This window comes from Antechinus flavipes, chromosome 2 (genome assembly GCF_016432865.1).
Source record: "Antechinus flavipes isolate AdamAnt ecotype Samford, QLD, Australia chromosome 2, AdamAnt_v2, whole genome shotgun sequence".
In the NCBI taxonomy this organism is placed as follows: domain Eukaryota; kingdom Metazoa; phylum Chordata; class Mammalia; order Dasyuromorphia; family Dasyuridae; genus Antechinus; species Antechinus flavipes.
The window spans coordinates 262,656,857-262,674,649 of NC_067399.1; the positions used below are offsets into that span (position 1 = coordinate 262,656,857).

Below are 17,793 nucleotides of genomic sequence, written 5' to 3' on the forward strand. Positions count from 1 at the left end.
TGTTTCTTTCTTCACTGTAGACATAATTTGCAACATACACATTTAGTTAGAAGGCTTGAATTTAAATTGTAATTCCACAAGTTTTATGACCTTGAATAAATTCACATATAATTTTTATATGCATCTCATTTTTAAAATGAAAGATTGTAATAAATAATTTCAAAAGCCCCTTCCAGACTTCTATTTATAACTTTATGAGTTTACCCTCCAGATGTCTCTTGACCTCCCAAATAATAGAGATACCTGAGAAGAGAGCTACTTAAAATAGTTTCTGAATCTACTTATTGAATGGTATGTATAGGCTTCATGTCAGTGGATGCTTGTATTTGTGGGAATTTTAGCCCCTGTGCTTCCCAGCTCTGTAATATGTAATATGAGTCAGAGGCCTTTAGTATTAAGCAATCATTCTGACTGACATTTAATGAGCATATTTCATCATCTCTCACTAATTCTTTGATATTATGGGAGAATTTGGTAAAGAGACTCCATTTCCAGACTAATGGCTTCTGCAAGTTTTCAAATTAATTGCTTTTTCTGATGGTGGTCAGATTTTAAGCAAGTTGTGTTTATAATTATAGCTAAAGAAAATAAAAGCAGAGGTTAATCTAGGAAGAGAGATTATAGTTCAAGATAGTCATGGAGAATTTCTTACATGCAAATAATTTTGCTAAATTTTAAAATTATAAAATTGAATTTAATTATAATTAATAGATCATTTAATTTTGAAAAGCACAAACACATACACATATGCAATCAATCATACTACCAAAACTCATTCCCAACATATTACTTATTGACAGTTTTGTAAATACAATTTAATTTTCTTTGTGAAAGTAAATATATTTTAAAATGAATTCAAATAACAAATAGTCGTTCAGAGGAGGAATTTATCCTGGTTGTATAGTAAAAATTTTCATCATTACAAGCCTTACCTAGAAAATTGGCCTGGAACTGATATGCTGATTTCTCAGTCTAATCATGGCTGCCTTCATCTCCTGGTTCCTTAAACTATAAATAATTGGGTTCAGGAGAGGAGTAATAACAGAGAAAAACACTGAGAGGAATTTGTCCAATGCATAACTACTAACTGGCCAGGCATAGATTAAGATAATGGGTCCAAAGAAGAGAGTAACAACTGTGATATGAGCAGACAGTGTAGACAGAGCTTTAGACAGCCCTCCAGAAGAGCGGCGGTGGACAGTGAGCAAGATGATAGAATAGGAGACAAGCAAGAGAATAAAACAGATCAATGAGAGAAGTCCACTATCAGCAATTACAAGGAGGTCCAGGATATAGGTGTCCGTACAAGCAAGACTCATCACCAGGGGAAGGTCACAAAAAACATCATCAATCACATTGGGACCACAGAAAGGCAGACTCACCACAAAAGCCATTTGGCTCATGGTGTGCACAAAGCCAACAACCCAAGAGAGAAACACACTTCCTAACAGAATTCGTCGGTTCATAATTGTGGTGTAATGGAGGGGTTTACATATTGCAACATATCGATCAATAGCCATCACAACAAGTAGACTCATCTCACTGCCTCCTAAGAGGTGAACTAAAAACATCTGTGCCATACAACCCCATAATGAGATGGTTTTCTTCTCCCTGAAGAAGTCTGTGATCATCTTGGGAACAGTAACAGTGGAAAGGGTCATGTCAAGAAAGGAGAGGTTGGCTAGGAGGAAATACATGGGAGTAGAGTGCAAGTGAGAGTCAAAGGTCACCATCAGTATAATTAGACTGTTTCCAACCATAATTGAGGTATAGGCCAGGAAAAAGATCACAAAAAAGAAAAGTTCAAGCTCCCAAGAATTGGTGAGTCCCAATAAAATAAACTCATTTAGAATAGAGCTATTCTTCATCTTCACCTATTTGATATATTTCAAATATTCAGATGTTCTCTAAAGGGAAGAATCTGAAAAAGAAACATTTTTAGGTGAGTATTATTGAATTTTATTGAGAATTATAGAAAGTATATTTTGATTTAAGACAGAAAATACTGAATATTAAAAACAATTTGCATTGCACATATTTAACCTATATTGGATTGTTTGTTGTCTAGGGGTTAGAGGACAAAAGGGGACAAAGGGAGAAAAATTTGAAACACAAGAAAATATGGAACAACTTGCAAAGATGAATGTTGAAAACTATCTTTGAATGGATTTGGAAAAATAAGAAGCTATTTAAAATTGAAAAAAGAAAAAAACATTTGGAATATATGTCAACACCTTCATTAATACCAAAAAATATTCAAGATGGTATATTGTATAATAAAAAAAATAGGCATAAAAATCAATGACAATCAGAGTAACTTAAACTTGGTTGAAAAGACAGACTATCTTACAATGCTAACTGTTTTGGTAGAATGAATCAATAACAAGTAATTTACTAATTGGGCCTCAGTTTTCTTGCCATTAGACATAAGGAGTTATATCAGATGGCTTTAAAGTTTGCTTTCATTGGTAGAGCTATAATTCTATCTTCCCAAATGATTACCCATAAGCTGTTCAAATTAGTACACTTAGATAGATTTCCTGACCAATGACTCCCCCATGTAGATTATGTTGTTTTTTTGGAATTATTACTCAACATTTTCAAATAAATTTGGATTGGACATCAGAATGAATTTTAGTTCTAATAAGTGGATTTTGAATAATTGCTGTATATTATGAAAAGGTATTCATATTTTGAAAAGTTTAAAAATCACTTTTCCATAATCCAATATTTAAGATGCAAATGCTTAGTCATCATCTATTATTATTATTACCATTATTAATAATTTAATTGTTATATATGATTAAATAACCAAGTATTTATTACTTTGGATTTACTGCATATACTATATATATATAAACACACAGACACACACACACACACACATATATATATGTGTGTGTGTCTATATATATATATATATATATATAGAGAGAGAGAGAGAGAGAGAGAGAGAGAGAGAGAGAGACTTTATTAGTTCTACTCATTACAAAGACTAATTTTCTACTGTGTATGGAGTAGTTAAGATATGAGAGGTATTGAAAGTAACAAGATCATATATATATCTTTTGTATGTTAATATCAGAGTCTAGTCATCCCTTTCTCTCAGAAAGAATAGGAAAGAATAGAACCTGGCATGAAATCTTCTATACAGGAATTGAGCTTGGAAATATGAGCAAACAGAAAAAATAATCTAACACAAGGAAGAAATACCATGAGTTATAAGTTTAAAAAGTAAATAGAAAAGAAACAAATAACCTAAAATTAATTATTGAACCCTAAGAAAAAATAACTTTTCCTCAAGGATTCCCAGAGTGCATAGAAGTTACTCAAAAGTTAAAATGAAATTAGAAATATTGAGGAAAATATCTTAAGAAAAATGCATAGCTTAGAACAGAAAATCAAAAATATGACTCAAGTAAGAGATGCCCTGAAAAAAAAATGAACATTCAAAGTAAAGAAAAATAGAAATATTAGGACAAATTAAAAAGATGGAAAAATTATGTGATATATCTATTAGAAAAATGTGGGACATGGAGAAAACAAAGAGAAGTCATTTAAGAATCATTAGGTTCCCTTGCAAAAACTGAATAAACAAGTCACAAAAGTTCAAGAAATAATGAAATACACTAGAATTATTAAAACCAGAGGAAAAATTAAATTGGGAAAAATCTGTCAATTAACTCTCAAAAGAAATTAAATTGATGCTGCATAATTGAAATCCAGAAGAAAAAAACATATTGTAGAATTTAAAAAATACAAAATGGATTCAAATACTAAGAAACCACAGCCAAGGTCACACAATATTATGCCATAATTATTATAAAAGAAAATAAATATTGAAATAAGGCATACCAAAAAGCAAACAAAAATTTTTCTACACAAGTGTAACATCCTGCAAAATAGCATAATCCTACAAGGCAAAAATAGTTCTTTGATACAGATAGCAAAAACAGAGAGGCAGAGAAAGATGATGGTTGGATAGTTAGAGCTAAAGAAAAAAAAAGTTATATAGAGATAGGTGCTAAAAATATAGATATCTATCTATATACCTGTATCTATATCTAATATATATATATAACCTCAAATATATAAAGACAGCTGTAGATATAGAAACTTTACTCCTGGATTTGGCTTTTATTAGCTTTTGATGACCAAATTCCTCTACCAAAGGAAATCAAAATCCTCTACCAAAGGAAATCAAAATCCTCTTTCAAATGCAAAGTATTAGAGAAGTACCTGGACCATTGAGTGGTTGCAATTTGGACAAAGTCACAAAGTTCATATCCATTTAAAATAGGACTGAATCCCACTTTTCCTGTGTCTAGAATCAGCTGTATAGTCTGTACAGCATAATGTATTGAAATTTTTTAAAAGTCTGAATCATGACCAAGTGCTTATTATTTAATACAGGAGAAGAGATAAAGGTCTCTATAAAATCCTACAGTCTTGTCAATGAAAAAGTGAAGAAAGACAAGCAAAATTGATTATTTTATGTTTTGTTTGTTTTAAAGTGAAGAAAAGAAAAAGGGAGGAAGAATACATAAAAGGAAAATAGAAAATAGAGGAACTTAAGAATTTTTCAAAATCAGAGTGAGGTAGAAGAAAAATATATGAACATATAGATGAATGTTAAGGGAGATGAACATCTCTGAAATTAGGCAAGGGAGGCAAATACGCACGTGCGCACACATACACATACACACAGAGTGACAGACACACCTGGAATTTGAAACATAAATTCATTAAATTAAACAAAGATTGGAGGCACAAGGAGACAGAAAATAGAATAGACTGAGATTTAAAACAAGGGTAGAGTTAAGAAGGGAATAATCAAGCAAAGCAAACTGATTACAGAGAGCAGTTCAGAAATGGAAGATGGAGCAAAAAGATATAAAAGGAAGCAGGGATCTAAATGTAAATTTGATGAAGGAAGAAAGACTAGGGAGAAGATCTGAGAAATTCCATTTTAAAATAACTAATGTTGATACTATTTTTTCCTCTACTTCACTTTTTTGAAGAGAAAAAAGGTATAGGACTGGGAATGAAGAACAGAAAATTTATAAGAGCAATGTCTAAGGGGAAACACAATTATAATCATAACTCTGAGTGTGAGTAGGATGCCCTTAGCTGAGAAAGAAACAAAGAAAGAAAAAAAAGGAAGAAAAAGTAAAGAAGGAAGGAAGGAAGGAAGGAGGGAGGGAGGGAAGGAAGGAAGGAGGGAAGGAAGGAAGGAAGAAGGGAAGAAGAGAAACAAAGAAAGAAGGGAAAGTGAGAAAAGGAAAAGAAAGAGAAGGGAAGGGAAGGGAAGGGAAGGGAAGGGAAGGGAAGGGAAGGGAAGGGAAGGGAAGGGAAGGGAAGGGAAGGGAAGGGAAGAGAAGGGAAGGAAAGGGAAGGGAAGGGAAGAGAAGGGAAGGAAAGGGAAGGGAAGGGAAGGAAAGGGAAGAGGGAAGGGAAGGGAAGAAGGAAGGGAAGGGAAGAAGGAAGGGAAGGGAAGAGGGAAGGGAAGGGAAGAGGGAAGGAAAGTTTTGGATGAGAACTTTAGGAAAGTCTCTTTAGAAGTTGTGTGAACTATGGTTGGAAATAGACTCAAGGGATATTTTAGAGATAACATGAAAATCATTTGGCTACTAATTAGATATGAGTGGGAGAAGGGGAGAAATATAATTTTTTTAAAACAATTCATTTTTCTAGTTTTAGTTACTGTGTGACTGAGAAAATGATACCAGTAATCAATACAAGGAGTTGCAAGTAAGGACAAGTCAAACATTAAAGGTAACTCATGGAAAAGAATAAATTCCAGAAAATAAGTGATAAGACTGGAAAACATGGAATTTTTTTTATTCTCATTTTTCTTCCTAAACCCACTCAATCTCAAGCTTATTTCAATTATCCAACCTGGAAAAGTAGAGTTATTTTGAACTCTTCCTTCTCTCTTCCTTACCAAAACAGATAATTATAAGTCCTTCCAGGTCTACTACTCTAATATGACTCAAATCTTTCCCTTAGTCTCCATTCATAGAGATAATAACTTAGTTCAGGTTTTCACTGATTTTCCCTTAGAAATTTATTGTATGAATTTGAAAAGGTGAATTAAACTGTTTTAATAACTTTTTCTTGCTTCTGTTCTCTCTCATTTCTTATTCAGAAATTTTTCATCTTTTTATTTGCTGTGTATAATGGATTCTTTTGTCAATATAGTGAAATCTATGAACTCAGAATGTTTGTAAATGCATTAAATAAAATTAAGAGATTGATAAAAGAAATTAATTATATTACAAGAAAATTATCAAAATTCATTTTTTAGAAAAACAAGTTTACATGCTCCAAGTTAAAGTCCCATGTTCTAATTTATTCTTTACATAGCTGGAAAAATATATTCTTAAGTAATAGCTTAGTAGTCATCTCAAAACCCATCAGTGGTTTCTTACAGACAATAGAATAAAATATAGTCCCTTTAATCTTGTTTTGGGGTGATTAATGGTCCCAGTGTTACAGAACAGAATAACTGCATATTTCCTCATCTCATTTTGTTCTTTTCTGCATTTGCACAATGGCACAGGTTTCTGCCATGAATAGAAAATTCTTATTCATCATTTCCACTCATCAGCTCTAGTGCCCCTTATTCTATTAAACCTTCTAATGCACTCCAATAAAAATGGCCACATTCTGTTTGATTTTTCATGTTATCTACTTTTCTATTACATTTTGTCTTCTATACTGGTTTCATATTTATGTGAGCATGAGAAGCAGAATGGAATAGTGCTAAATAATGGTAGATTTAGAGGCAGAAGGAAATGGGTTCCAATTATGTTTGACCATAAGCAAATTACTTAACTTCCCACAGTGTATTTCCTCCGCTGTACAATTAGAATGAAAGATGCATGACCTCCTTCACAGTATTGTTATATTCAACAACAAAATAGATTCTTTGCAATCAAATAGAAGGCATTATTAGAATAATTTATTAGAATATTATCAATAATTAATAATAATAATAATAGAATACTTATTTGCAGATATATAATACTTTTAAGATTTGAAAGGTTTTCATATATTAGTTTCTTTAAATCATTTATTTCATTTAAAATAGTGCATATAAAGTTCTAAACAAACATAAAACACCCATTAGCATATGTGTCACCAATTATTGCCACAATTATTGCTTAAACAATACCCAATGTGACACAGAGTTAGAAGTGAAAGAGTAACTAAGAAATTGAATATAACCTGGTAGTTGGTGAATAAATTTTTATAGAATTGAATTTAAGTGAAACTTTGATTCAGAAGAATGACAAATTTTTGATTCTTTTAATTCAATAAAATCTAGAAATTATTATCCAGATGATACTTGAAGATGAATGTGTCTTCACTATCCTTCATTAGAAAAATCCATCTTTGCTATTCAGTTATCAAGTCTATATAGAAATGTTATTTGACTGTGATACAAAAAACCCTGTATACCCTAATATTGGCCATTAGACCTACCACCCCTAGATGAAGACATCAAGGAACAAGCTCTTCAATGAGACAGAGATACAATGAAGATGATGGGTTTCCTGAGGCTCCAAGAAGACAAACATATATGTCTTGCCAAGCAGGCAGCAGAAAAAAATAGAAACATTTTTAGATAATAATGAGCATAGACAGCTGAAGAGCAAATTCTCACGGGAATTATTAGAGAGCCATGAAAGTTTTCCCTCGGCTTTAATGGAGAGATTTGTTCTTTGGTCATTAAAGTATATGGAATTTCACCAAAGGGATCTAATTTGTCTGAAGTTGCTCCAGAAAAGTGTTCATCTATGTAACACATTCAAGGACAAAAAGAAATATTTATAGAAAAGAAGTTAGAATGAAGGCAAATTTTGCCATATTTCTGGTCATCCAAAAGTCCAAATTTTGTGGTTATCTTTGATTACTACCTCTCTCTTACCCTCCAAGATCATTCCATTTCAAAATCTGCTTCCTCCAATTTTCCCTTACTATTACATTAATAATATCATGACCTTAATTCCACAAAACTATTTTAATAATCTCTTGATTTCCCTGCTTCCTTCAATTCTCTTCCCTTCCTGGGCCATCCTCTATACTGATACCAAAACAATTTCTTATGTAATATCTCAGGAACAAAATTCAGAGTTAGTAAATTATAATCAGCTTAGAAATTTAGGCTGAAAAATTGGCAAAAATAATAAAACTTGAAAATGGACATTTTTGAAGAAAGTCTGGAAGAGCAGGTACACTAATCCTTAATTGGCAAAAATGTCAATTTCTAAGATCATTCTGAAAAACATTTTAGAACTTTATCTTAAATGTCATTAAAAAATATAAGCCCTCCAAGAATAAATTACCCAACTACCCAGCTAAGCTGAACATTTTTTTCCCATGGAAGAAGATGGACATTTAATGAAACAGAGGAATTCAATTTGTTTCTAAGGAAAAAAAGAGATTTAAACAAAAAATTTGATTTCCAACCATAAGACTCAAGAGAAGCAGAAAAAGGTAAAAAGAACTCTTAAGAACTGTGTTTCTGTTGTGGATATACATAAAACCATATGTATAATTCGATTTTATGGATATAACATAAAAAGGGAAGTAGAAATGGAAAGGGGACAGTGTCAGAAAAAGGGAAAATGGGAGATAAAAAGAATGAAACTGCATCCCACGATGAGGCAAAGGAAACCTATCATATCTGAGGGAACTAAGAAAGGGGGAGGAACATTGTGTGAATCTTATTCTCATCAGAGTTGGCTCAAAGAGAAAATAATTGACATTTATTTTACAGAGAATCTTCTCTCACCTCATTAAAAAGTGGGAGAGAAAAAGGGAAAAGGGAAAGAGTAATAAGGGAAGAGTACAAGAAAGGGGAAGGGATTCAAAGGGAGGAGGGAGGGATACTAAAGAGGGAGAGTTGCATGACGTTAGTGGGACCGATAAGTTCAATACTAGGGAAGAAGGGAAGGAGGGCAAGAAAAAGAAAAGTATAATCTGGGGATATTAGGATGGCAGGAAATACAGAATTGGCTATTTTAACCGTAAATGTGAATGGGATGAACTCTTCCATAAAGAGGAGGCGGATTGCAGATTGGATCAAAAGTCAGAACCTTACAATATGTTATTTACAGAAAACACATTTAAAGCAGGAAGATACATGCAGAGTAAAGGTAAAAGGCTGGAGCAGAATCTATTATGCTTTAGGTGAAGTCAAAAAAGCAGGGGTAGACATTCTTATCTCAGATTAAGCAAAAGCAAAAATTGATCTAATTAAAAGAGATAAGGAAGGAAACTATATCTTGCTAAAGGGTACTATAGACAATGAAGCAATATCAATATTAAACATATACCAAGTGGTATAGCATCTAACTTTCCTAAAGGAGAAGTTAAGAGAGTTGCAAGAAGAAATAGACAGGAAAACTATAATAGTGGGAGATCTCAATCTTGCACTCTCAGAATTAGATAAATCAAACCACAAAACAAACAAGAAAGAAATTAAAGAGGTAAAAAGAATATTAGAAAAATTAGGTATGATAGATCTTTGGAGAAAACTGAATGGTGACAGAAAAGAGTATACTTTCATCTCAGCAGTTCAAAAAACCTACACAAAAATTGATCATATATTAGGACATAAAGACCTCAAAATTAAATGCAGGAAGGCAGAAATAGTAAATGCTTTCTTTTCAGATCATGATGCAATAAAAACTATATTCAACAAAAAGTTAGGGATAAATAGACCAAAAAGTAATTAGAAACTAAATTATCTCATCTTAAAGAATGATTGGGTGAAACAGCAAATTATAGACACAATTAACAATTTCACTCAAGATAATGACAATGATGAGACATCATACCAAAATCTGTGGGATGCTGCCAAAGAGTTAAGAAAGAGAAATTTCATATCCTTAGAAGGTTACTTGAATAAAATAGAGAAAGGGAAGATCAATGAATTAGGCTTGCAACTTAAAAAGCTAGAAAAAGACCAAATTAAAAACCCTCCATCAATTACTAAACTTGAAATTCTAAAATTAAAAGGAGAAATTAATAATATTGAAAGTAAAAAAGTTATTGAACTAATAAATGAAACTAAGAGTTGGTTTTATGAAAAAATTTATAAAATTGATAAAACTTTGGTAAATCTGATTAGAAAAAGGAGAGAGGAAAATCAAATTAGCAGTCTTAAAAATGAAAAAAGAGAACTTTCCACCAATGAAGAGAAAATTAAAGAAATAATAAGGTATTACTTTGCCCAACTTTATGCCAATAAATTTGATAATCTAAGTGAAATGGATGACTACCTCCAAAAATGTAGGCTTCCCAGATTAAGAGAGGAAGAAGTAAATTGCTTAAATAGTCCCATTTCAGAAAAAAAAATAGAACAAGCTATTAATCAACTCCCTAAAAAAAAATCCCCAGGACCAGATGGATTTACATGTGAATTCTACCAAACATTTAAAGAACAATTAGCCCCAATGCTATATAAACTATTTGGTAAAATAGGGAATGAAGGAGCCCTACCAAATTCCTTTTATGACACAGACATGGTACTGATACCTAAACCAGGTAGTTGAAAACAGAGAAAGAAAATTATAGACCAATCTCCCTAATGAATATTGATGCTAAAATCTTAAATATTAGCAAAAAGACTACAGAAAATCATCCCCAGGATCATACACCATGATCAAATAGGATTTATACCAGGAATGCAGGGCTGGTTCAATAGGAAAACTATCAGTATAATTGGCCATATCAATAACCCAATTAACAAAAACCATATGATCATCTCAATAGATGCAGAAAAAGCATTTGATAAAATCCAACATCCATTATTAATAAAAACACTTGAAAGGATAGGAATAAATGGACTTTTCCTTAAAATAGTCAGGATCATATATTTAAAACTGTCAGTAAGCATCATATGCAATGGGAAAAAACTGGGAACCTTTCCCAGTAAGATCAGGAGTGAAACAAAGTTGTCCACTATCACTGTTACTATTCAATATTGTATTAGAAATGCTAACTTTGGCAATAAGAGTTGAGAAAGAGATTAAAGGAATTAGAGTAGGTAATGAGGAAACCACATTATCACTGTTTGCTGAAGATATGATGGTATACTTAGAGAACTCCAGAGACTCTACTAAAAAGTTATTAGAAACAATTCACACCTTTAGCAAAGTTTCAGGATACAAAATAAACCCACATAAGTCATCAGCATTCTTATATATCACTAACAAAATCCAACAGTTAGAGTTACAAAGAGAAATTCCATTTAAAGCAACTAATGATAGTATAAAATATTTAGGAATCTATCTGCCAAGGGAAAATCAGAAACTTTATGAGCAAAACTACAAAACACTTTCCACACAAATTAAGTCTGATCTAACCAACTGGAAAAATATTAAATGCTCTTGGATCAGGCAAGCAAATACAATAAAGATGACAATACTACCAAACTGATCTATTTATTTAGCTCTATACCAATCAAACTCCCCCAAAAATATTTTAATGACCTAGACAAAATAACAACAAAGTTCATATCGAAAAATAAAAGGTCAAGAATTTCAAGGGAATTAATGGGAAAAAAAACAAATGAAGGTGACCTACCTGTACTTGATCTAAAATTATATTATAAAGCAGCGGTTACCAAAACCATTTGATATTGACTAAGAAATAGACTAGTTGATCAATGGAATAGGTTAGGTTCAAAGGACAAAACAGCCAATAACTTCAATAATCTAATATTTGACAAACCCAAAGGCCCCAGTTTTGGGGATAAGAACTCACTATTTGACAAAAATTGCTGGGAAAATTGGAAATTAGTATGGCAGAAACTAGGCATTGGCCCACACTTAACACCGTACACCAAGATAAGGTCAAAATAGGTTCATGACCTAGGCATAAAGAATGAGATTATAAATAAATTTGAAAAGCTTAAGATAGTTTACCTCTCAGACCTGTGGAAGAGGAAGGAATTTATGACCAAAGAAGAACTAGAGATCATTATTGATCACAAAATAGAAAATTTTGATTATATCAAATTGAAAAGTTTTTGTACAAACAAAACTAAAACAGACAAGATTAGAAGGGAAGCCATACTCTAGGAAAACATTTTTACATTCAAAGGTTCTGATAAAGGCCTCATTTCCAAAATAAATAGAGAATTGACTCTAATTTATAAGAAATCAAGTCATTCTCTAATTGATAAATGGTCAAAGGATGATCAATTCTGATGGATGTGGCCATCTCCAGCAATGAGATGAACCAAGTCAGTTCCAATAGAGCAATAATGAATTGAATCAGCTACACCCAGGGAAAGAGCTCTGGGAGATGACTATGAGCCATTAAATAGAATTCCCAATCCCTCTATTTTTGTCCACCTTCATTTTTGATTTCCTTCACAGGCTAATATTTCACTTCACACTATTTCAAAGTCTGATTCTTTCTGTACAGAAAAATAACTGTTAAGACATGTATACTTATATTGTATTTAATTTATACTTTAATATGTTTAACATGTATTGGTCAACCTGTCATCAGGGGGAAAGAATGGGGAAAGGAGGAGAAAAAGTGGAACAAAAGGTTTGGCAATTGTAATACTGTAAAATTACCCATGCATATAACTTGTAAATAAAAAGCTATAAAATATATATAAGCCCTTTGGCCCTCCATTTCAATTACCATCATGTACTCCCAAGAGCTAAAAACACAGAAAAAATACTTACTAATATGTAAAGCCAAACTTTTTTATTATAAAGAACTAGAAACAACATTAATGCTCTTCAACTGGAAAAGGATTGAACAAAACTTGACAAAAATATGATGGATTATGATTGCATTATAGGAAATGATAAATATGAAAAATTCAAAGGAACTTGAGAAGTCTTTAATAAACTTATGCAAATTAAAATGAGCAGAACCAGGACAATGATTTCCTGGCTCTGTATGCTTCACTCAGTATCAGTTCATATATATTTTTCCAAGCTTTTCTAAAATCAGCCTGTTCATTTTTATAGAGTTGCAATATTACATCACTTTCATATACCATAACTCATTCAGCTATTATTATTCAGCAAAATAATCCTTTTGTGTTCAGTAGTATAGCATATGCATGATTTTATATCCCTTTGTGCTTAGCTCCTAATTGTTCTCTAGAATGGAAATCAGATCAGTTCACAACTCCACTATAAATGCATTATTGTCCCAGTTTTCATACATAGATTCTCCAATATTTATCATTATCTTTTTTCTGTCACCTTAGCCAATCTGAGAGGAGTGAGGTTGTACCACAGAATTCTTGTAATTTGTATTTCTTAAATCAATAGTGATTTAAAGCATTTTTTTCATATTACTTTGGCTTTAATTTTTTTCAACTGAAAACTGTCTGTTCATATATCCTTTGATTACTTATCAGTTGGGGAATGACTTGTGTTCTTATAAATTTCTACCAATTATCTATATATTTTAGAAATGAGACCTTTATCAGAAACTGTGGCTGTAAATATTTTTTCCTAACTTTCTGTGTCCCTTCTAAACTTTGGTGCTTTGGTTTTGTTTGTGCAAAAACTTTTTTTTATTTAACATAATCAAAATTATCCATTTTGCATTTTATAATGTTCTCTAATTCTTTGGCCATAAATTTCTCCCTTCTCCAAAGAGCTGACAATTAAACTATGCCTTCTCTCTTCATTTACTTATAGTATTACCCTTTAGATAAAAATCATGCACCCAGTTTTACCTTATTTTGGTATGGGATGTGAGACATAGGTTTATGTTAAGTATGTGACATTCTGTTTCTAGCAATTTTTGTAAAATATGGCATTCTTATCCCAGAAGCTGGAGTCTTTGTGTTTATCAAATACTATATTACTTTAAGCTGTGATTATTGTGTCATGAGTATTTAATCTATTCCAGTGATCTACTATTCTATTTGTTAGCCAATGTCATATGTTTTTGATGACAGCTGATTTATAATAGTTTTAGGTAAGTTACTTCTAGGCTATAATCCTTTGTGTTTTTTTCCCCATGAATTCCCTTGATATTATTATCCTTTTTTTCTAGATGAATTTTGTTATTATTTTTTCTAACTATATAAAAATAATTTTTGGAAGTTTAATTGCTATCAACATATATTTTAAAAGGTGCTAAAGTAAATAAAAAATCTAGAGGTAGTGTCAAATATTGTTTTCACCCATCTTGCCAATATTTAGTATTACAAACTTATTTAGAGGAATGTTAAAAATATGAAAGGATTGAATATCAGCCTTCCTGAAATACTTCTCTGATATTATAGCATTTTTTTCTATAAAAACTGAGCAAAGTCTCACTTTTTATGATTTGTTGATCTCATTTTAATTCTGGGATTCTGAGTATCACTTCTTTCTTATTGTCTGTTACACCTGAGCTTTCCCTATTAGATTGAGTTTTTCCAATAGAATGTGAGTTCCTGGAAAACATGGACTGTGTTAGAATCATCAGACCATATATAGAATCATCAGACCTGACACATGGTAGGTGCTTAATGTATATTTACTGATCTCTGATCATCATCCTTACAGGATACAAATGTTCACTCCTTTCTTGGATTCTTCTGCAACATTTCTCCTGGGAAATATGTGTGATCAGGCAACTGTCATGTATGTGGAGAATTGGGGGGAGGACACTTGGTTATTCAACTTTTTTTTTAATGTGCTTTTTTACCTCTTAGCCTAGAAGAGTTTTTTTTTTTTAATGTTCAGTTACCTGAGTATCAGAATATCTGCCTCTTATTGCTTCTCTCATTAATTTTCCCTCAGTTCACATTTTATTCTTGCTTTCCTATCTATATCACATTTAAATTTGTCTTTTCAAAAATTGCTCTTGAAATGATATTTTTCAATTGCTTTCCCAATATGGGTAGCTGGTAAGAAATTCAATGGATAGGTACTGGATCTGGTGTCAGGAAGACCAACCTCAGACACTTACTATGTGACCCTGGACAATGGACTTAACCTATGTTTGACTTGATCCACTAGAGAAGGAAGTGGCAAAGCACTACACTACTTTTGCCAAAAAAAAACTTAGTAACATGATGTAGTCCATAGGGCACAAAGAGTTGACCATGACTGAAAAACAAAACAACAATATCCTAATACTTGGGGAAGCTAGGTGGTGCAATGGATACAGCACCAGCCCTGAAGTCAGGAGGACCTGAGTTCAAATGTGATCTCAGATACAACACTTTAACACTTCCTAACTGTGTGACCTTGGGCAAGTCACTTAACCCCAGTTGCCTCAGCAAAAAAGATATGAATAAAGAAAATACTTATCACTTGGATACATCCTAGGCTTTAAGCTTCACATCACAGAAAAGAACTTTGCTCTGCCATACAATGTTCCATATGACCATTAACAATGGAGCATGAGTTTGATATACAAGAGCATTATTTATGACCATAACTTTAATATCCTTTAGGATTTGTGTATGTTAAGCAAAAGTTTGGTTGGCTGAACTTTCTTTTTTATCACTAGTATTACAAAAAATACCTCTACTCTTATGGGACAATGCTGATTTTAGGGGTTTCTGTTTCGTTCAGAAGGATGGGATAAAGGTGTGTGTGTATTCTGTGTATGTGTTTCATGATAAAGTATGTTTTCACTTTCTCCTTTGTAGCTAAATGGTGCAGTAAATAGAGTGCTGTACTAGCAGGAATGAATGCCTGAGTTTAGCTCAAAACTCAAGATACTTACTAGCTCTGTGACCATAGGCAAATACTAAACCTCTATCTATTTCAATTTTTTCATTCTTAAAATGGAAATAATAATAGTACCAACCTCTCAGGAAGGCTATGAAGGTCAAGCAAGATTTTTATATATGTGTGTATGTGTGTGTGTGTGTGTGTGTGTGTATACACATTTATATATATGTATATATATGACACTTTTCACACCTAAAGAACTACATAAAAGGCAATTTTCTATTCCATGCAGTATACGGAGTTAAAGAACTCTTACTCTGTCTGGAAGTACTTTTATACCTTTCCATATCTCCATTTATATACTTGTACTATTTAGTGGAGTGATTCCAAACTTGGACTTGGATTCTCTAAATGGCTCTGTAATTCCACTCCTAATGATGGTGGGTGGCATTTATGTAGTGTTTCTTTAGTGTTGTCAATGTGCTTTATATATGTTATTTCATTTTATCCTCACAACAACTCTATGATAGAAAAAAGGCATTATTAGTTTTTATTATACCCATTTTATAGGTAAGGAGACATGCTCACAGCAATTGAACTGTTTATCTAGTCACATAGTAAGGGAGAATTGATCAGATTATAATCCATCAATATTTCATGATATCACAAAAATTCAGGGGATCAAAGAACTTAAGAAAGAGTTCTAGCAAAGGAGTTCCTGGATAAGAAAAAAAAAACTTTAGGAATCATCAAGTTCACATATTTTTTCTATCTAAATATTTCTTGAGTTTCAGTATATTTTGTCATTGAAAAGGTAAATTAATGCTCAATCATTTGGTCCTTTGATTTAAAGAAACACAAAAACATCGATACTCCTAAAATACAGGCATAGGATAGATGGACCACATTATAAATATACATTATCTTTATTAGTAAAAGTTTATATATTTGTGAAAAAGTTAATATGTTTGTGAAGAGCAATAGGTCCTTCTGAAATAGGATTTATCTTGGTTGTATTTAACATGATTGTTATCACGAACTTCACCTACAAAATCTGTCTGGAGCCAACATGTCGGTTCCGCAGTCTTATCATAGCTGCCTTCATCTCCTGATTTCTCAAAGTGTAGATGATTGGGTTCAGGAGAGGAGTGATGACTGAGTAAAACACTGAGAGGAATTTGTCCACAGAAAAACTACTAAATGGTGAGGCATATATAAAAATGCATGGCCCAAAGAATAGAGTTACTACTGTGATGTGAGCAGACAAAGTTGACATAGCCTTGGAGAGCCCACCAGAAGAGCGGTGGTGGACAGTGATCAAGATGACAGTGTAGGAGACAAACAAGAGGATGAAACAAATGAGTGAGAGCAGGCCACTGTCAGCAATAACAAGCAAGTCCAGGACATAGGTGTCGGTGCAGGCAAGCTTGATCACCAAAGGGAGATCACAAAAAACATTGTCAACCACATTGGGGCCACAAAAGGGCAGGTTTATGGTAAAGGCCATTTGGCTCATGGTGTGTACAAAACCCACAGCCCAGGAAAGCAACACAAAGCCAATCAGTGTTCGATGGCTCATGATAGTTGTGTAATGGAGGGGTTTACATATTGCAACATAACGATCAACTGCCATGAATATAAGGAGAGTCATCTCGCTACCCCCCAAGAAATGGAGGAAAAACATTTGGGCCATGCAGCCCCATAAGGAAATGATTTTCTTCTCCCTGAAGAAGTCTGTGATCATCTTAGGAACAGTAACAGTAGAAAGAGTCATGTCAAGAAAAGAGAGATTAGCCAGAAGGAAATACATGGGAGTAGAGTGCAGATGAGAGTCAAAAATCACCATAATTATAATAAGACTGTTTCCAACCATGATTGATGTATACGCCAGGAAGAAGATCACAAAAAAGAAAATTTCAAGCTCCCAAGAATTGGTGAGTCCCAATAAAATAAATTCATTTAGCATAGAATTGTTCTTCATCTTCACCTATTTTATGTATTTCAAGCATCCAAAAGTTCTCTGAAGGGAAGAATATGAAAAAGAAAGTTTTAGGTGAGTGAGATTGACTATTCCATATTTTATATTAAATAGGGAAAGTGCCTTTTGGCTTAATACAGAAAATAC

At 32.6% G+C, this 17,793-nt stretch overlaps 2 protein-coding genes across 2 annotated transcripts; both read right to left on the minus strand.

The window, feature by feature from the left end:
- Positions 1-932: 932 nt before the first annotated feature.
- Positions 933-1,868, minus strand: LOC127552515 (olfactory receptor 4K13-like). Its single transcript, XM_051983023.1, has one exon. It carries the CDS (start codon positions 1,866-1,868, stop codon positions 933-935), a length of 936 nt encoding a protein of 311 aa, XP_051838983.1.
- A 14,845-nt stretch (positions 1,869-16,713) lies between these two features.
- On the minus strand, positions 16,714-17,649 carry LOC127552516 (olfactory receptor 4K13-like). The gene has a single exon (XM_051983025.1). It carries the CDS (start codon positions 17,647-17,649, stop codon positions 16,714-16,716), a length of 936 nt encoding a protein of 311 aa, XP_051838985.1.
- Positions 17,650-17,793: the final 144 nt, after the last annotated feature.

Excerpts from the sequence above, each read along its gene's own strand:
- LOC127552515 (XM_051983023.1), bottom strand. The coding sequence starts at position 1,868 with ATGAAGAATAGCTCTATTCTAAATGAGTTTATTTTATTGGGACTCACC.
- LOC127552516 (XM_051983025.1), bottom strand. The coding sequence starts at position 17,649 with ATGAAGAACAATTCTATGCTAAATGAATTTATTTTATTGGGACTCACC.